The sequence below is a fragment of the Ceratotherium simum genome, chromosome 26, assembly GCF_057802395.1.
Source record: "Ceratotherium simum simum isolate JZ-2026a chromosome 26, ASM5780239v1, whole genome shotgun sequence".
NCBI lineage: Eukaryota > Metazoa > Chordata > Mammalia > Perissodactyla > Rhinocerotidae > Ceratotherium > Ceratotherium simum.
Window position 1 is genome coordinate 10,294,525 of NC_141925.1, and position 21,030 is coordinate 10,315,554.

Consider the following 21,030-nt stretch of genomic DNA (forward strand, 5'->3'; position numbering starts at 1 on the left):
TTCCTCTATTTTGTATACGGGATGCCACCACAGCATGGCTTGATGAGTGGCGTATAGGTCCGCGCCCGGGATCCCAACCTGCCAACCTCAGGTCGCTGAGCTGCTGAAGCGGAGTGCGTGAACTTAACCACTTCACCCCCGGGCCGGCCCTAAGTCCTGCATTTCTAACTTGATCTCCCTGGATCTCTCTACATGGGTATCTCACACAGCATGGTTAAAAGCAAACGCAAGTGATTCCATTTATGTAAAAACGAAAATGCACTATATAAATCTACGTACCTATCCATCCATGCATCTACAGAAACCTTTCCAGAAAGATCTAGATCAGGGCTTGGCCAGACAGAACACATCAGCAGGCCTGTTTGCAAACTCTGTGATACACTAAAATGTTAACCGTGATAATTCTGGATGCTAGGACTATGGATAGTTTTTTTATCTGCTCATCTGTATTTTCTAAATTTTCAACAATGGAACATGGATTACTTTAATAATCATAATAATACTCCAAACCTATCTTCCCCTCAACGTTCTTGTCAGTTAGCTTTTCCCTGGATTTCTCTATTGCTGTCAGAATTCTGGAATTCTTCCTAGATTCAAAACCTGGTAGACAAGTCTGATATCCCTTTCCCTCTCTCACATTCTATCAGTTTCTACTATATTTTGTGGTTACTCAAGTGCATGTCTATCTCCTATCTCCCTTATTAGATTTTAAGTTCTTAAGGGGCACAGACCTTGTCTTATCTATCTCCCTGGGGCCTATCACACAGCATAGCTTATAGACAGATATTCCAGAAATGACTAATAACCTTCTCCTTGATGCCTCAGGCTTGTCTACATCTTGCAACTGTCACCTGGCTGAGAAATTTCCTCTATAAATAAGCAGTTTCTGTTTCAGGTATGGTTTGCCATTGATATTTACACTCCTTCTCTTACCCCACCCAAGCCTCAAACTTAGAAACTGGAATTGGAGGTGGTATTCAAATCCTGAGCCACAGTACAAGGAGACAGCCCCCATAAGAACCAAGTCATCGACGTGAAGTTGTTTTTTTTCCTCGACATTTTAGCTGCTGTCACTACATTTGCTGGGGAATTCTTGACGAGATTTTACTTGTCCTTCCATGCTGTTCTTTCTGTGGTTTCCTCGTTTCTTTTTGCAATCAACTTCCAGATGGCTCAGCAGTGCTTCCAAAACGAATATTTTGACAGATTGCTTAATGCTTGCAAACCGTGTCTGCTTCGATGTCCTAACACTCCTCCTCTAACATGCCAACGTTACTGTGATGCAAGTAAGTAATACTGCTTGAACAACTATTCATTGGTGTGAAGTGTTCTCTCTATATTGATGATTTATTTATTCAAAGAATAAACATTACAGGGAAGATGGTGAGATTTTCTAAATCAAAAAGAGAAAGGAAACAAGGCAATTATTGAAATGCCAGCAGGAACAAAGTAATTATTCCGAACTGAACTCAATTTTATTCAGTACTGTTAGCAACATGGATTTTATCAACTCTTCTAATTAAGTGTTATTTAGAATTTAAAAGTCAATGCTGATGAATTAGGGGAAGTGGATGGCAAATAATCTTCACTTTATGAGGATATGTTATCAGTGTATTCTCTCTCTGATGTTCTTCCAATTCAGTGAAAGGAACAAATGTGATTCTCTGGAGCTGTTTGGGCCTGAGCTTGATAGCCTCTTTGACAGTTTTCGTGTTGATGTTCTTGCTAAGGAAGATGAACTCTGAACCATCGAAGGACGAATTTAAAAACACAGGTTGGTTTGATGGTCAATCTTTGAACTCTGTTTCCGAGAGGTGGCTGTTGTTTCAATTCCTCTTCTTTCTTCGTGCTGCATATTTCATTCCGTTAGAGCCCTTTTGAGGGCGTTAGGGACAGTTAGATTAAACGAACTTCTTGGAAGAAGTGAGCTGTCTTCTTTCTAGTGTTTACACCTTCTCTGCAGGTGTCCTGGAATGTCACCTGCCCCCACGGTCTCCCCTTGGTCATTATTCTTCTGAAGCACTGAGGCTTCCTTGGGAAACATTCATCTCTTTGACCAAAGTTAGTACATGGATTAAATGTTACGCTATCAGAAACTGCTAGCCACGTCCGCTACTGTCAGGAAAAGTATACTTGGCAAGATCCATGGCCATATTTTTAATACAAATATTAAATGTTGTGTGCTTGGATGAATATTTTACTGCCAAAAAAATGTTAGAAATGAATAACCAGTTGCTCCTGGATTGTTTCACTGATCATCTCAAAGATTGTTGTCTTCATTAAGCAGTCCCAGAGAAGTAAATGTTCTACTGAAGGGTTTCTTAAGATAAAAATATTTCTGCGTCACCTTTGCCCACGATCTGATTCCCAAACACTTTGCAGCCATTACCCAATTTCTTTTTTTTACTTTTTCATAATTTTATTTATTTATTTTCCCCCCAAAGCCCCAGTAGATAGTTGTATGTCACAGTTGCACATCCTCCTAGTTGCTGTATGTGGGAGGCGGCCGGAGAAGTGGTGCGTTGGTGCACGCCCGGGATCCGAACCCGGGCCGCCAGCAGCAGAGCGCGCGCACTTAACCACTAAGCCACGGGGCCAGGCCCATACCCCATTTCTTTATGCATGTATTTTCCATGCATAATCTGTAAAGCACCCACCTCATTTGCTTTCTAGTGCAGTCAGGAGAGACAGATGGCTGAACCATATAATTTACTCATCCTTCTTTTATTGCCTGGGGTTTGAGACACAGGTGGGGAGTGACTTTGAGCATGACGTTTTGAAAGATGGAGTTACACTGTGCAAGAGTAAGTAGTAAAACTTACCTCTACAGGTGTATAATGGGGATATAATGGAGATTCCTTCCTTCTGTGATCACAAGAGATTCATTAAAAGAAATCTAATCTGCCCCAAAATGCTCTGTAAGAGAAAGCTCTTTACTTTGAATTGTAAACTGTCACCCACAGGCTGATTTTGGTGTGCTGTAACATATGCTAATCTGTCATTTCACGTGTGTAAGATAGGGCCAATACCCCAATGCCTCCAGGGGCCAAGCGGGTGACAAATGAACGTAGTGGGCCAGGTGCAGGCCCCGGCACTAGAGGAGCCCATGCCCTGGTGACGGAGACAGGTGCTGGCGACTCCAGCCAATTGCTTCCACGAAGCAACCTCAGCTCCAAGTTGCCACATTTTGTTGTTTTAAAAAAAAAAAGAGGCCAGTCATCTAGATTTGTCTGTGAAATCTCTTCATTTTTAAATTTGGGCCAACATCAAACAAGCAAGCAAGCACTTACAAACACTGTATGCCCTAAACACAGCACGTCTTCAAACCCCATGTGGCCTGTGGTCAGTCACTTCATGACTTCTGGTGCAGCACATCCTCCTTCGTTTTGTAGGAAAAGATCTGCTTTGCCTTGCTTCGAGTCCTGATGTGTGCTGCATAGACCGCTGTGATCACATCCCCTGGCTAGGTTAGGTTAACGCTTGTTTCTGCATAATCAGGGCCGGCTCTCCAGCATGAGGCAGATGCTGACCTGGACAAAAGCAAGACTGGGGCTGAAGTGCTTCCTCCGAGAGGCCTGGAGTACACGGTAGAAGAATGTACCTGTGAAGACTGTGTCAAGAACAAACCAAAGGTCGACTCTGATCACCTCTTTCCCCTTCCGGCCATGGAGGAAGGCGCAACCATTCTTGTCACCACGAAAACCAACGACTACTGCAATAGCCTGCCAGTTGCTGTGAGTGTCACAGGGATGGAGAAATCAATTTATACTAGATAATTACCTTTTCAACTGGTGTAGAGCTACTCTAAAATCTCATGTCAGAAGGAAAGGATGACACATTAGATCTCTTTAGGATGACTGTACTTATCAGTTGCTGATACAGCTTTTTATCCTCTAATTCTGGAAAATCTTTATGGTAGATATATTTCTCTATCTTATTGTTGGGAGCTTACTGTGGGAACTTCCTTGGTTTCATGATTAAAGTCCTGACTCACTGAAAAAACACACCGCAATGTACAGATCTCATAGTCACACATCTCTATGGCTAGACCACTTCTATACACGCACATATACATTTCAGGACAGACTGGGTTTTTCTCTTCATTGTTAAAGGAAAGCAAGGTTATCCTATGTACTTCTGTAGCTAGGACAAGCCTAGAGTCAGCCACACTCGTTCAGTGTGCAATGCATGGGTGGTTTCTGATCTTGTGAGCTTCCAGCTTAACAGAAGCATCAGGCATTATTATAATCACGCAAATAAATGTGTAATTGCAAACTGTGATCAAGGTGTACAAGGTGTACAATACTAGGTATTGTTTTTAGACCCAACTGCAGGTAATAATAATGATAGCTGACACTTGTATAGCCTTACTAACGTGTCAGGGATTATTCTAAGTGCTTTACCTGCACTAACTCATTTAATGCATGCAACAAACCACAAGGTAGGTGGACCATTATTATCTCCATTTTACAGATGATGACAGAAACTGAGTCATAGCAAGGTAACAGAGCCAGTAAATGGCAGAGCCAGAATATAAACCCAGACATCCTGATCTATTCTTTTATTTCACTTCACATCAATTTAATTCCATTTCTGAGTTCCCCATCTCTTTGGGCTACAGTCTTTGTCATTATTGGGGGAGGGTCCCCTTCCTGGGGCGCTATGAGAAGGCTATACAACAGACAATGCCCTCTGGTAATCTGCTGACTTTGATCATTGCTAAGATGCCCACTGGCACCAGAGCATGGACCCTCAAGGTCTCCGGGCTTTGTGGCTTTTGTGTCAGGTTTGGGATATGGGGAACTCTGGTGGGATCTTTTTACCCATCGGGGCCCAGCATAGCTCCATTCCAGGCACTTAAGAGCCACAGGAGACCATACAGTACAGTGGTTAAGGTATTGGCTGTTGGAGCCAGACTGCCTGGGTTTGAATCCTGGCTCTGCTACTAGGAAGTTATAGACCTTGGGTGACTCTGAGAAAGTTACTTAACCACTCTATGCCTCAGTTTCCCCATCTGTAAAATGGGGATAATAATAGTATCTACATAAAGGTTGTTTTAAAGATTAAATGTGTATATATATATATATATATATACATTTACATACATATACTTTTTTCCCTAAAAGTATCTGGTTCCTAATAAGTGCTTTGTGTCAGTTACATTGCTGTAATGATTGTTATTACTCCCTTTGAGGGCTAGGCTCTCTGAGGGCAGGCACACACTCATTTCCTGTTTTATGGCCTGAGAATATTGCTCCTAGCTTCTCACAGGCCCTCCTCCTTCTCTCCTCACCCTCTAGTACAATCTCAATGAGTTTAGGTTTTTCAAAAGCCCAGAAGAGCTGTTGACATTAGCCTTTTGATTCTCAGTCCTCCAGGCTAAAATCCCAGGAAGAAAGAATTACAGTACTTAAAGGGGGTGGTTGGTGGTAGAAAACCTAAAGCACAAACTACAATTTCAATAACTTATCCTGCTTCAAGTGCCATGAAGAAGAGGTACAGGGCGCTACGAGAAGGTGTAACACATTATCCTTGTGACAACTCCATGGAGCAGGTATGTGATGCCTCACCAAAGCTTACAGAGGCAGGCTGACGTAAACTCGGCTTTGTGGGGGACAGGGACTCAGACACACTGACTCTTTAACCAGAATAACAAATTAACAACAACTGTAAAGGATAATTTTGAAAATGGGAAAAACAACCCCACCAACCAAACACACAAGTAGTCTCATTTTTACCTTCTCTCATAGTTCCTACACACAGCCGTATTTTGACACAATTGTAATCATGGTATACAGACCATTTTGCATGGGGCTTTTTTTACTTAATGTATTATCATCCACCTTTCCCTGCATTTCCATAATCTTTATAATTAGTATTTTCAACTACTGCAAGAGATGCCTTGGGAGGTGGGCCATGATTTGCTTAGCTTTTCTTCTGTAATCGAGCTTTAGTGCTTTCCACTTCTTTTTTTTTTTTTTTTGGCTTGAGGAAGATTAGCCCTGAGCTAACATCTGTGCCAATCTTCCTCTATTTTGTATGTGGGCCACCACCACAGCGTGGCTGACGAGTGGTGTAGGTCCGTGCCCAGGATCTGAACCTGTGAACCTGGGCAGCCAAAGCTGAGCATGGCTGAACTCAACCACTATGCCATGGGGCCAGCCCCTCCACTTTTTCACTCTTAGAAATAATGCTGCAGAGCATCCTTCTCCAAAGACCTCTTGACCTCTGCTGAGTCCAAAAGACAAATTCCCAGGGCCTGAAGATTACGTGTTGAGAGGCAATGCAGTAGGAAGACCACGGGGCTGTGGGTCTCACAGCATTGGGCTGGAATTCTGGCTCCATTTCCCAGTGGGGCTTGGTCCTCAACTCAGTATTTTTGACTGTGGATCAAGAGGACTTAGTGGATCAATCATCTCAGTCAGCATTCAAAACAACAACAAAAGAAAAGTAGCAGAGAATACATTACCTACAGAGTTGTTTTGTTAAACATCTCCTTAAACTTATGTATGTGTGTACTGGGTTGTGATGTAAATGTATTTTTTTACTCTGGGTTGCAGGTAAAACAAGTTGGAAAAATGCTCCTTTTAACTTTTCTGGGTCCCCATCTGTAAAATGGGGCAGTAACTTGGACTTCATAAGATTGTTGTGAACACGTGTTCGCCCACGATCTATTCATGTTCATCTCCACTGCCATCACCCCAGCCCCGGGCACTATTGCTGGACAACTGCAGTGGCCCCCTAACCAGCTGCCCCTTCTCCACCCTGCCCCACAGCAATTCACTCTCAATCCAGTAACGGTAATCGTTTTAAAACCTAATTCAGATCATCTCACTCTACTTAAATTCTTGCAACGGCTTCCCATTCCCTTACCTACTTAGAGTTAGGCAGAAAAGCCCAAACTCCTTACCACGGCCCGCAAGGCCCTCCACCCACTCTCCAATCTCCTCTCCCTCATCAGCCCTTCCTCACTCACCCTCTCGCTCCAGTCAGCCCCTCCAGGCAGGGCCTTGGGCTCGCTGTTCCTTCTGGAACAGCTTGCCTGCGGGTCTTCCTGGGCCGTCTCCCTCTCATCATCCAGGTCTCAGCTCTAGCGTCGTCTCCTTAGGCCCTCCGGGACTGCCTAGCTCCCCTCTCCCCACGCTTCGGCCCATTACTTTCTTAAAAATTTCCTTTCTCAACTCCAGCGCTCTCTGGAACAATGTCTCATTTCTCGTCGCCTCGTTCACCGTCTGGCTCCCGGAAGGAGGCGGGAGCCCACGAGTGCGAGGAGGCGCACGGGGACTCGCCCGCCGCAAAGCAGGCCCGCTGAGGTCGCCGCTCGACCAGGTCTGCCCCGCGCCGGCGCCCATGTTTACGTTCCGGGTCGGGGGGCGGGGCCTCGGCGGAGGGGCTCCACTTCCGGGGCGGGGCGGCCGGGCGGGGCGGCCGGGCGGGGCGCGCTGTCTCCCGGTCTGTCTGGAGCTGCGCGGCGGCAGTGGCGGCGGCGGCGGCGGCACGGCGCGGGCACAGGCCCGGGGAGCGGAATCATGAGCGGTGAGTGGGGGCCTCGCCGCTGTCACGCGACCCGGCCGCCTCGGCTCCCGCCGCTCCTGCTGCTCGTTGCGGCCCCTGAGTCCCCGCGTCCCGCTGCTCGGAGACCCCCGTCCCGCCGCTCCCGGTCTCCCGCCCCCGTGTACGCCCAGTTCCTGGCTCCTGGTCACCTGCAGTTCTCTGGCGTCCCGAGTCCGCGCGCTCCTAGTCCCCTGACTCCTGTCCATCACTTACAACCAGCTCCTAGACACCTGTCCCCCGGTCCCTCCCAGTCCTCCGACCCCTTTGCCCAGTTCCCGGACCCCCGGTTCTTAGACCCCCCGTGTCTCACTCTCTCCTACCCCCTAGACTCCTGAGTCCAGTTCCAGGTCCGGGACCCCCTGCTCCCCAGTCATTCCCGCTACCCGGGCCCCTTGTCTTCGGTCGCTCCAGTCTCCATACAGGCAGTGTCTTCCCTAGACACTTAGTTTGCTGACCCCTGAACCCCGTGTCCCCGTAGCTCCCGGTCCCCAGAGGACTGTGAGTTCTCCAGCCTCTTCATCTTCCCCGTCCCTCCTATTCCCTCGTCTCCTGTTCCCCGGTGCTTTGCTGTTCCAGTCACCAGCTGTTCCCGGTTGCTCTCTCAGTTTCCCTTTCTGGCCCTTGCTTCTTACATTTTGGGTCTTTTTCCACACTCCAGCTCCTTCCATTTCTCTTCCTAGCTCATGTGAGGTCTCCCTTGTACTGTCCTGCATCCCTTCCCTTCTTGTCCACTACTGAGCCTATCTGGGGACCATCGCTTTGCCCTTCCCAGCAACCCCTCTCCCTCCCACTAGGGAGAGGGTGGTTTTGGTGGGGAGGTTGGGAGGGGGAGGAAGGTGGGTGTGGACAGCTTGTGCTCAGTGTTTCTGAAGTTTTTAGTCCTAGACTTGGATGCGTATTCTCAGCCTTTCCTCTAAGGAGAGCTACTGGTGTTTTGGTGCTAAGTCATCCCTGGGTGTTGTGTGTGGAGATGGGAGTGACTCAGGGAAGCCTCTCAGCTGCCCTGACTGGGATCTCGGTTTAGTGAAGAGGACCCGCCTACCCTCACACTGCCTGTCTTCCCCTCACTGTGGAATCCAGTCCCCTTGGCCCTAGCCTTTCACCTGGGTGTTTCTGGAGGTCCGTGTGTGTGTGTGGGGGGGGGGGGGGCGGGCAAGGCAAAGGGGATGCCTCTCTCTTCATTTTTAACTTTTAAGATATCTGGGTGGATCACTTTTTACAAGTTATCTGCCTTTTGTTATTGCTATTCAAGAGCAAGATTTGTGAAATTGATGGTTCTAATGAGGGAGCAGTGGAGAGGGGTTTCCTGGGAGATAGTCCAGCTTCTGTTGCCAAAGCGAATGATTTTTGGCCTAAAGTTTCTGGCCCTTGAACGTTAGTGACACCATAACAAAGATGTGATGAGCTAGTTTTCACCCAGGAGGTAAAGCCTGGGGTAAGTGCAGGCCCTGGAGCCAGACAGCCTGAGTTCAAATCCTGGCTCTGCCACATAAAGCTGTGTGACTTAGAACAAGTTACTTGGCCATTCTGGAGGTCCCAGCAAAACGGGGATAAATAATAGTATGTACCTGTCTCCTAGGCTTATTGCGATGACTAAATAACATTACTCAGGTAAAGTGGTTGGTACTGTGCCTCTTACGTGGTGTGTAGTCAGGAACTTAGAGCTGTTGTTGTTTCCATGAGGATCCAGGTGGGGTTCAGGTTGTGCTGTTTTCTGGCCCAGCTCTGGGACAAGGGCTGGGGCTAAGCACTCCCTGAAAATCTCTTCCTTTCAATGTGACCAAGGACTCTCTGCCTCAGTCTCATGGTTCTAGACGATTCTCTCATCTGGCTTCATCACAGGAGCAAGTGAAATTGACAAGCCAAGGGAAGTTGATCAATGTATCCTTTAAGCAGAAACAATTCCAAAGATAAGGAAATTTTAAAATTTAATTTAAAAAATCATTGGGTCTAAGGCCAAACAAATTATAAAAGGAAATCAACAAATGGCTTTTTAAGGAAAAAGCATTAAAAATGAAAGCCTTTTTTTTGAAAGATTGTAATTGAAGCAGAAAAAGTGGTCGCTGAGGATGTAAGGGGAAGTCCAAGGTATTTCTAATTGTTTCTTGAATACAGTTGAAATGGGGTTTTCCCACCTGGAGGACTGATAATCAGTTCACCATAAAATAATGTGGCATGGAAGTATTTCCTCTTTCTTCTGTCCTTTTTTTTTTAAATAGAAAACTTCAAACATCTCAAAAAAGGAGGAAATAGTCTAATGAACAGTTACCAGCTCATGACCACTTCACCTGTATCCCATTCTACTTCCCACCTCTCTCTCCAGTTTATTTTGAAGCAAATCCCAGACACTATATCATTTCATTGGTAAATATTTTAATATGTATCTCTAAAATATAGGGACTCCTTTTTAAAAGGATAACTCATAAAATATAATTGTTATCAATATATAATCAATATATCAATTGATTATATATCAATAATCAATATATACAGTTATAGAGCAATTTTATATGTTGCTATATAAAATTATATTAGCAATAATTCATTAATATCAGATATTCAATGTTCAAATTTCCATGATTACCTTATAATTTTGTTTTATAATGTACTGTTAAAACTCAGGATCTAAATAAGATTTAAACAGTGCGAATTGGTTTGTCTTTTAGGTCTCTCTCTTTTTCTTAGTTTAATCATTATTTTTTTACTTTTTAGTATATTCACAGAGTTGTGCAAACTTCACTATAATCAATTTTAGAACATTTTCATGATTCCAAAAAGAAACCCCATGCCCGTTAGTAGCCATTCCTCGTTCTTCCTCCCCTCAGCCCCAGGCAACCACTAATCTGTTTTCTCTCTCTGTGGAGTTGCCTATTCTGGACATTTCATATAAAATAAATCATAAAATATGTGGCCTTTTGTGTCTGGCTCTTTTCACTAAGTATAATGTTTCCAAAGTTCATGTTGTAGCATGTATCTGTACTTCGTTCCTTTTTGTGGCTGAATAATATTCCGTTGAATGGATATTCCACATTGTTTATCCATTCATCAATTGATGGACATTTGACTTATTTCTAGTTTTTGACTATTGTGAATAATGCTGCTGCGAACATTCACATACAAGTTTTTGTGTGGGTATGTGTCCTCAGTATCTCTTGTTATATCTAAGAATAGAATTGCTAGGTCCTTTTGAGGAACTACCAGACTGTTTTCCAAAGTGACCACACCATTTTCCGTTCCATACCAGCACTGTATGAAGGTTCTGGTTTCTCCACATTCTCCCCCACAGTCTTTTTGATAATCCCCATTCTAGTGAGTGTGAAATGGTGCCTCTTTGTGGTTTTGATTTGCATTTCTCTAATGACTAATGATGTTGAGCATCTTTTCATGTGCTTATTGGCCATTTGTATACCTTCTTAGGAGAAATAGCTGATCAGATCCTTTGTTCATTTTTAATTGGGTTGTCTTTCCTTTTATTGTTGAGCTGAAGAATTCCATATAATTTCTGGATTCAAGTCCCTTATCGGATATATTATTTACAAACATTTTGCTCTCATTCTGTGGGTTGTTTTTTCACTTTCTTGATGGTATCCTTTGAAGCACAGTCTTTTTTTAAACTATAGGTTCCCTTTTCATCTCTCTCTTTTTCCCCCCTGGCAATTTTTGTTGACAGAAACAGTTTATCCTGTAAGGGTTTTTTTTTTTGCAGGATTTTGCTGATTGCATCCTTTTGATGTGGTTTGACATGTTTCTCAGTCTCTTGTATATCCTATAAATTGGCAATTAGAGTGCACTGTGTTTTTGAGTTGAAAGTGAGTGGAGTCAGAGGTCAAATAGGTTCAAGGCCGAATGCATTAAGTACAGATAATCAGGAAGCAGAATGGCTAGGTAATGCATACACAAGATAAATGGGTATCATGAGGCTAGAAACCACTAAGATGACCATTAATAGGGGAGTGGATAAATATATGTGGAATGGTCACGTGATGGAAAACCTCAAAGACGTTAAAAGGAATGAAACGAATTTATACACATCACCATGGCTATATCTCAAAATTAACCTTCTCTAAAAAATGCAGGGTGCAGAATTATACCTAAAATATATACCTTGATGCAAATAGAAACATGCACATAAAACAGTGTTTATGGATTCGTGTTTGTATGTAGAAGTCAACATGTTGTCAGGAGAAAGGACCCTGCCCCAGGTGGGTGGTTGTCTTAGGGTGGTAGTGGTAGTGGTTGTGATTTATTTGTTTTTCTTTAAAGAATCCAGGAGATAGGAATACTTGATCATCACCCTCTACAGGCTGAGGAATTCTGATTTTTAGATAATGCTTCTGCTCTTCTGGGAAAGGAGAACTTGTAGGGCCAGAAAGCCATTATTACCCTCAAGCATTATGTTTTGTAAGACTTTATGTTTGAAGGTCCTTGATGCTCATTTCCATCAGTAGTTATTCTGTCAAGAATCCTTCTTAAGTTAGAAAGACACTGAAATCCTCGTTTCAAGAGTAGGGAAAGGCAGATCCAGAGAAGTCTAATAATTTGTGGAACAGACAAGCTCTAAGGGCCTGATAAATCAGAGTTTGGGGCTTAGTGGGTAATTTACTGCTGTTTCTTGCCTGACGTTTATGTACATTTTGGCAGCTTTTTCTTATTTTTCTGGAATGTTGAAGGTCATAGTTTTCTCCTTGGCGTTGGCTGGGCCATCTCCAGCAGTGGCTTGTGTTTGGAATAAAGAATCTGCTGAAATGAGTGAATGGAGAAATGAATATTTGTGGGTTTCATTCAAAGCAGAAAAAGTGATGACATCAACTCCCCCCGCCCCCACCCAAATGAAGGCTCTGGGTTGATGTATTATGGCAGATTGTAAGAAGTGAGTGTTCTACTGTCAGCAAACATTTGACCACCTCCTATGCTAGCAAGTGGCAATGAGCTTAATCCCATCGACATTGACTCTCATGCTTCCTTAGTGCATGGCCCTTCCTGGGTAACCAATAGGAAGTCAACTTCAGAGAGCTCTTAAAATTTGGAACTGAAGTCCAAGATTTTATGGACTTCTCTAAATTCTGGCAATGTGGACATAATCCCGGAGAAAGCACCTTGCATCCTGCCACTATCTTGTCTATACATAGGCCATGCATTCTCAACATGAGTGATATCACCCCCATGGGAATGAAAGTTTTACTCTTATGTATGAAGCACAGATGTGCATGATACAATATGTCTGTGATATTAAAATTTCATGGAGGGGGTGATTAAGAAAAAAAAAATCTAGAAAGGATCCTAAGAGGGAAGGTAATAAAAAAAGGTTGAGAAACACTGATATAGGCTGAAGTAATTTTATCATTATGATGTAAATTTACATTTTGCTTTTACCCTTAACATTTCTGGAGAAAACTTTACCACATTGCTACCTGGTCTTCGTATTGATTACTTTTATAGACTTAATCTATCATTAATCCTTCATTTTACATGTAGCATAGTTTTTTAACTGTTGACTCTACTTGTGAAGATGTAGCTTCCTTCCTTCTTCTTCTCCTTTTTTCTTTTGTTCCTATTTTAAGTAATGATGCAGTGAACATTTTTGTTCAAGGTAGTTTTCCTTTCTTTAGATTATGTCTTTAGGATGATTTCCCTGAAGTAGCACTAATGTGAAAATGTGGATCATTCTTGATTGCTCTTTCTGCCAAAGTGGTTGTACTGGTTTCAAATGCTGCCAGTAGGAGTGAGGGCTCGGGTGGCAGCAGAGCTTGGCCAGAAATTCAGGGTTCAACATTCACCAGATATTTATTGGGTGACAATTTGGTGCATCTTCTGTCACTTAGCAAAGGGCTGTACTTTGGTGTCTGTTGAAGTGAATTGAATGAATGTACCAAAAAGTGTTTCCTTAGAGTAATAAGTGTGTTAACCAGGACTCTTTTCAATTGTGTGTGTCAGAAGCTGATTTCAACACAATGGGAATTTAAAGTGTCTTGTAATGGAGAAGTCTAGGAATAGGGCTGGCTTCAGGCTCAGCTGGATTCAGGTACTTAGAGAGTCATCAGGACTCCCTTTCTGTCTAGCTCACACCTCTGCTTTCCTCTATGTTGGCTTCATCCTCAGGCAGCCTCTCCTCCGTGGAGGCAAGATGGCTACCAACAGCTCTCTGGTCACATCCTACTACATAGCAACACCCGAGCAAAGAGTGGGCCTCTTTCCCGGTTGCTCCGGCAAAAGTCCAGGGGCTGACTCACAGCAGTCTGGCTGGCCACTCGGTCATCCTAAACCTATCACTGTGGCTCTGGTTGGCCAGGTCTGGATCATATGCGTAGTCCGGAGCCCAAGGGTGGCATCTGTCCTACTTGTGTGGATGAGGATGAACTGAAGTGGAAGGGCTGTTGTGATTTTGAATGGGGTGGTCAAGGAAGACCTGGCAGGGAAGGTGATATCTCAGCAGAGACCTGAGGAAGGGGAGGATGACTCCTGGGTTTTGCTCCTGAGCAGCTGGAAGGGTAAGAATTGCCTTTTACTGATGTGGGAAAGGCTGTGGGAGGAGCAGGTTGAAGCCTCCAGGGGGAGGAAAGACCCTTTCCCTGGCCCTGACTTCTGATTGCCCACCCAGGAGCCCTCCAGAGGCCTGGCGGTAGTACTTCCTCTGTCTGCCTGGCAGCACCTGTCTGGGCCTGTGTTCCCCGGCTTCCTACCAGGAGGGAACCTTGCCCACACGCATTTCCTTTTTCCTTGCCTGCGTCTGCATACCTTGGAATCTGCTCTGTCCTTCTCTACCTTAAGAAAAAAGCAAAACACCAAAATGACATTAAAGATTATTATGAAAACATAGAATATACTTATAAATATACCTTCCTAGCACATTAAACGTTTAGATTTTTAGGTATTCCACTTCTGTCTTTGTTCAAAGCATATGCATTTTACATAATTGCATTGAGTCTGCATTTGAATTAATGTCTCCACTTATGTTACAGCATTTATCCATGTTCCTTCTCTTCACCATTACTAAAAAAGGCTGCAGAACATTCCACCAAATTGATGTGCCGCAGTTATTTAACCTTTCTCCCGTTGTAGGAAGAGAAAGTGAATTCCATTTATGGTATTCTAGGATGGAATTGGCAAACATTTTCTGTAAAGGGCCAGATAGTAAATATTTTCTGCTTTTCAGGCCATCTGGTCCTTGTCCCAACTACTCATCCCTGTTGTAGGAAACCAGCACAGGCAGCGAGTAAATGAAAGGCCGTGGCTGTGTTCCAATAAAACTTGATTTAGAAGAACAGGCAGCAGCTGGATGTGTTTGGGGGCTGTAGTTTGCTGACCCCTGTTCTAGAACACTGCAGAAAAAAATCTGTGTGCCCATGACGCTATGTTTAGGTAGTCATCATGTAGCAGAAGAAACTTTGGACTCAGGCAGTCCTGGATTTAACTCCCCACGGAAGATCTTGGGCATGTTATTACACTTCTCCGACTCTTAGTTCCTTCATCAGAAGATGGAAATTAAAGTGCGTGATGAACGTACAGTGCTGCACTCAGTTCCTGGAAGATAGAGCGACTGGTGAAAGGGTTACTTGTTCCTTTTCTCATTTCCCCCGTTCCTCCTTTGCTTGCCTTCCAAGGTGTCAAGAAAGTATTTTGATATATTTGTAGCTTTTGGTATGCACTGCCACCTTGCTTTTCAGAACTTACTGCACCAATACATTGTTACCAACCGTATATGCCTTTTTACCAGCATTGGGGAATTTCATTTTAAACGTTTCTTGGTGAATTTAGTAGTTATATAATGGTAACACGTGGTTGTTAATTTAATAAGTATATAATTTATATTTCTCCAACCATGAGGGAAGATACAGTTTCTCTTCAAAGTGTTTGCACACTGCCATTTTAGTGTTTTCTCCTACAGCAAGGATTGGCAAACTGAGACAGCCACCTGTTTTGTGAATAAAGGTGTATTGGAACACAGACACATCCATTCATTGATTATTGTCGATGGCTGCTTTTGCACTATGATGGCAGAATTGAGTAAGCTGCGACAAAACATATGGCTTGCAAAGCCTAAAATATTTACCATTTTGCTCTTTACAAAAGATGTTTGCTGACTCCTGCTTTAGAGTAAATTCTTTGTCCATTTATGAATCTGCTGTTGACTCAATCTTTGATCTTAGACGTCACATGCCCAGTCGGGTGGCCCAAGCCCATCTGCCTTGAAGCAGAGCCTGCCTCTTTTCATTGTGTGGTGGCGGACAGTCTGTCCTTTTGTTCTGGCCGAGCTGGGCCACTTTACCCCACAATACTGGAAACCAGCGCCCTGACTTGGGGACAAATGATTGTCCATTTTATCTGTCCATGTGCTAATGCTTGAGCAGACGAGACGGCTGCTTCACTCTGCACATGACACACGAGGCTGCCGCTGTGTTTGAGCTCATTCTGGTCCTCTCCTATAAAGCAGCCACTGGGGGAACCATGGAACTGAACTCTGGAGTCTTGGTTAACAGTTGTTGAGTTCCTTCTGTGAGCAGGGGTGCATTAAGGCTGGTTTCCATCCCCGAGAAGGCTCACCACCAGGGTAGGCATAAGGGACAGGCTGAGGATTCTCCATAACCCTTTCTGTGGTAGGGATTCTGCCAGGGGTGTGGTGTGGCTGGAGGGCCAAGGGAGCATGCTTCAGAGAATACTTTATTGTGCCTGGGGAGGACTCTTGGCAGGAAAGTTTCTCAGAGAAGTTGACATTTGAGCCAGCTGTGGGAGGTTGGTTTGTCTTTGGTGGCCCTTTGCAGAGGGGGCCCCTTTTCTGCACTGAAGTTGAGCTGCCCAGGTGGTTAGCCTGGTCTTGTGGGGGTTGAAAGGCATGGGCTTTGGGGTAAAATGTTGGGTCTGTCAACCCTGAGCTGTTCCTTGGGCAAGTGATCAATATCTCCAAGTCTCAGTTCCTTTCCTGTTACAGTGGGGCTGGCAGCACCCCCTTACAGGTGGATGTAAAGGTTTAATGTATATCTCAGAATGGAAAATTGGTAGCAGACCTGGCCCCTAGGCGTGTTGTGTTTGGTTCATGCAGAGTTGAAACACTGCTCTAAAAAGAGTATAATTAGGTGCCAACTCATTGACATGAAAATCTAGATTTCCAGCTTCTCTTGCAAAACCAGGAGATGGGGCAACCCCTTGCTGATGTTGCCTTGAGGTGTTGTCAGCTGGAGCTCAGTAGCAGCTGTCATCTTTAAAGGAGTATCTGCCTTGGTTCCTGCAGTCTTTACCTCGCCCTCTTTTCTGCCTTCCTTGCCCACTTCACTCACTTCCGTTCTCCACCTGATCCTGTAGGATCTGCCCCTCTCCTCCTTTACTTCTGCTTCCTTCCCATTTCTTTATTTGGAATGGTGGGGATTTGGGTGGGGGGTGGGACTTAAACAACAAAAACAACAACACCGAACTCATCATTGGGCTGAGAACACCAGGCATCCCAGATGCTTGCAAATGTGACTGAGTACAAATTCTACCAGTGGCCACAAGTCGATAATGTACCTGTCCCCTGCAAGGCTCTGATGTGGGGTGTTGGTTATAGGGTGAGGGAAGATGGGAACATGATTAAGTTCTGGGCCTTGTCTACAGCTTGCTGGGGACCCCTAACATGTAGCCATCTTACTGCAGGGTGGCCATAAAGTCTGGAAATATACACACTTTTAATTTTTAAACCCCCCTCTGATTAATTCTGCTAGGGCAGTGGTTGGCAAACTGGTCTATGGGGTAAATCCAGCCCAAGGCCTGTTTTTGAAAGCAGCCATGCTGATTCATTAATGTGCCGTCTATGGCTGCTTTCAAGATACAAGGGCAGAGTTGAGTAGTCATGACTGAAGGACCCACGAAACCTCAAGTATTTACTATCTGGCTCTTTACAGAAAAAGTTTGCTGACCCCTGTTCTATGGTACATTAAAGGCCTCAGGTTGATTCAGTGAAAACCAGAAACACAAATCGTCTGAGACAGTGCACCATATTGCTTATGCAGGGCTTGATAGAAAGGCTATGTTAAATGCAGTTTTGAAGGGTACATGGAACAAATCACATAATATCACTGAGTGTATCATGTATTTGTTATATCAGTAAGTCACTTATTGTGCATTCACCTGTGCTTCCAGATGTTATGGCCACTGTGTAGGTAATTCAGTGCAGGGGGAAGGAGATGGGAGCGCAAGGGTGAGGGTCCAGAACTCAGAACAGCTGTCGTGGCAGGGGTGGCTCTCACGGAGGGCCTGGCTGCTCTCGTGAAGGAAGAGCCATGCAGGACAGGGCAGCAGAGAAGTGGGGTTGCAGCTGGAAGGGCACGTGGGAGCAAGGCATGGTTTTTGTTAACTTGAGAGAGATATTATGACATCCTTGTATGCTGTAGGAATTTGCGTAGGTGAGAAGAAAAAATTGTCAATGTGGGAAAAAGAGGGACAGTTGGTAGAGAATGTCCTTGAGCAGGTGAGAGGAGATGGGATTCAGAGCACAAGTGGAGGTTGAAGTTACTTACTTGGAGCTCAGTTTCATCATCTGTGAAATGGGATAATCCAGCTTACTTGAGGGCTCCTAATTGTGGCACTGTTGACATTCTGGGCTAGATAATTCTTTGTTGTGGGGCTGTCCTGTGCACTGTAGGATTTTAGCAGCATCCCAGGCCTCTACCCATTAGATGCCAGTAGCACCCTCCCAGTTGTGCCAAAAACATCTCCAGATTTGCCCAGTGTCCCCTGGGATGGGGGTGGGGGGCGAAATCACCCTGGGTGAGAATTGCTTATCTACACCCACTCCTCAGTAGGGCCCCCTATAAGTAAACCTCCTGGAACTCTCCTTATTTGAGTGTGTCTGTCGTTTCCTGCTGGGAACCTGACTGATGCAGAAGTTAAGGACCTCTGAGCCTCAGACAGACCCTCCCTTCAGTATAATCAGAAATATGAAAGAGAAGTGAGCGTGGAGTGGCGTTGCTGCCTTGTGATCAACGTGGGGGCTGGGTGCTATCTGGAGTTGTCTTGTCCCGCCCTTAGGGGAATCCTGCTGTAGGTGTTCCTTTGGCTTAGAGTGTGCTCTTGGCTAATATTAACCTGGTAATTTATATTTTATTTTTTTGTGAGGAAGATCAGCCCTGAGCTAACATCTGTTGCCAATCCTCCTCTTTTTGCTGAGGAAGACTGGCCCTGGGCTAACATCCATGCCCATCTTCCTCTACTTTATGTGGAACGCCGCCACAGCATGGCTTGACAAGCGGTGCGTAGGTCCGTGCCTGGGATCTGAACCTGCGAACCCCAGACCGCCTAAGCGGAGTACGCAAACTTAACCACTACACCACCAGGCCGGCCCCTTAACCTGGTTATTAACCTGTTGCAGTCCTTCCCATAAAAATATTTTTTATTGAGGTAAAGTTCACATAACATAAAATTAACCATTTTAAAGTGAATAATTCAGTGGCATTTAGTACATTCATAATCTTGTGCAACCACCATCTCTATCTAGCTCGAAAACATTGGCATCACCCCAAAAGGAAACCCCGTACCCACTAAGCAGTTGTGTTCTGTCTGTATGGATTTTCCTAATCTAATCCTTCCCTTTTTTTTTTTTTTTGAGGATTGACTACTTATTTTTAAACTTTCTGCTGGTTCATATACATCTAAATGGTTGTTTTAATAATATTCTTTCCTCATGTTTTAGATATCTTATTTCTCAATATATTAAACATTCATATTAATATTCTGTGCTGATAATTCCTGCAAGTGTAGTCATTTCGTGTCTGATTCTATTGTTTGTTCTTTCTTTTTTTTTGATGTCATAATAGTTTATAACATTGTGAAATTTTGGTTGTACATTATTGTTTGTTAGTTACCATATACATGCCTCCCTTCACCCTTTGTGCCCATCCCCCAACCCCCTTGCCCTTGGTAACCACCATACAGTTCTCTCTGTCCGTGTGTTGGTTTATATTCCACATATGAGTGAAATCATGTGGTGTTTGTCTTTCTCTCTCTGACTTATGTCACTTAACATAATACCCTCCAGGTCCATCCATGTTGTTGCAAATGGGACAATTTTGTCTTTTTTTATGGCTGAGTAGTATTCTGTTGTATATATATATATATACCACATTTTCTTTATCCATTCATCAGTCGAGGGACGCTTGGGTTGCTTCCCCTTCTTGGCTATGGTGAATAATGCTGCAGTGAACAGAGGGGTGCATAAGCCTCTTTGGATTGTTGATTTCGGGTTTGTTGGATAGATTCCCAGTAGTGGGATAGCTGGATCATATGGTATTTCTATTTTTAATTCTTTGAGGACTCTCCATACTGTTTTCCATAGAAGCTGCACCAGTTTGCATTCCCATCAGCAGTGAATGAGGGTTCCTGTTTCTCCACATCTTCTCCAACACTTGTTGTTTTTTGTCTTGGTGATTATAGCCATTCTAACAGATGTAAGGTGATATCTTAGTGTTGTTTCGATTTGCATTTCCCTGATGATTAGTGATGTTGAACATCTTTTCATATGCCTCTTGGCCATCTGTATATCCTCTTTGATCCTTCCCTTTTTTTTTTTTTTGTGAGGAAGATCAGCCCTCAGCTAACATCCGTGCTAATCCTTCTCTTTTTGCTGAGGAAGACTGGCCCTGAGCTAACATCTATTGCCAATCCTCCTCCTTTTTTTTCCCCCAAAGCCCCAGTAGATAGTTGTATGTCATAGCTGCACATCCTTCTAGTTGCTGTATGTGGGACGTGGCCTCAGCATGGCCGGAGAAGCAGTGCATCGGTGCGCGCCCGGGATCTGAACCCGGGCCGCCAGCAGCGGCGTGCACGCACTTAACCGCTAAGCCACGGGGCCAGCCCCCTTTTTCACCTTTTTATCCCCCAGGACAGCGAACACAGAGGCCTGGATTGGATTGCTTTGCCCATGCTTTGGAGAGAAGGTGGCCAGTTAAAAGTACTTCTTAGAGCCAGAGGTCTTGACATCTCTGGGGTACAGGGTTGCCATCAACAACAATAATAATAGCTTACATGTATAAAGTGCTTGGTGTATACCAGGCGCTGTTCTAGGTGCATGATCCACATTCATGCATTTAGTAGCCCTAGCAGGTGCAGAGAGGCTGAGTGACTTGCCTGTGGTCACATAGCTGGGGGTGTAGTATTTGAACCTAGGCTATCCCATTCTTAACCTCTGCTCTATCTTCCCTGGAGGTCACCGAAGGCTGGAGGTTTGTGATAAAAATTAATGTAGGCTCCTAAGGGTTCTAGACATTAAAGACAAAGACAACAAGGATGCACCTGAACCAGGTGGTTGATTTTCACCACACAGGTGATTTCTGAGTTAGAGACAGGGAGTGACTGCTGTTTCTCTGACAGATTTGCGGACCCCTGGGGGTATTCCCTCGGGTGTCTTTAGGTTTTCTATTGTCATTTTGATGGTGATCTAACAAGAAATTAGAAAGAAGCCTATTCTGGCTCATCTGGTTGATAGTGTTGACTGAAGGCTGTCCCTGGAGA

General features: G+C 44.4%; 2 protein-coding genes and 1 long non-coding RNA gene across 6 annotated transcripts in view; 2 read left to right on the plus strand and 1 right to left on the minus strand.

Moving 5' to 3' along the window:
• Window positions 1-1,025: 1,025 nt before the first annotated feature.
• Window positions 1,026-4,045, plus strand: TNFRSF17 (TNF receptor superfamily member 17). The gene is made up of 3 exons (XM_087416976.1): window positions 1,026-1,286; window positions 1,643-1,774; window positions 3,499-4,045. The coding sequence occupies exons 1-3, from the start codon at window positions 1,169-1,171 to the stop codon at window positions 3,774-3,776; spliced, it is 528 nt and encodes a 175-aa protein (XP_087273102.1). The 5' UTR covers window positions 1,026-1,168; the 3' UTR covers window positions 3,777-4,045.
• LOC147913564 (uncharacterized) lies at window positions 3,226-7,334 on the minus strand. The gene is made up of 2 exons (XR_015548516.1): window positions 6,977-7,334; window positions 3,226-3,530 (listed from the first exon to the last, which is right to left on the minus strand). It is a non-coding gene; the product is annotated as an uncharacterized LOC147913564 (long non-coding RNA).
• A 139-nt stretch (window positions 7,335-7,473) lies between these two features.
• SNX29 (sorting nexin 29) overlaps window positions 7,474-21,030 on the plus strand; it is a 519,309-nt gene continuing 505,752 nt past the window's right edge. For all 4 annotated transcript variants that reach the window (XM_087416977.1, XM_004438061.3, XM_087416978.1 and 1 more), the window contains exon 1: window positions 7,474-7,536. In XM_087416977.1, coding sequence (XP_087273103.1) covers window positions 7,530-7,536 — 7 coding nt within the window. In that variant the 5' untranslated portion in view covers window positions 7,474-7,529. The remainder of the gene's footprint in view (window positions 7,537-21,030) is intronic.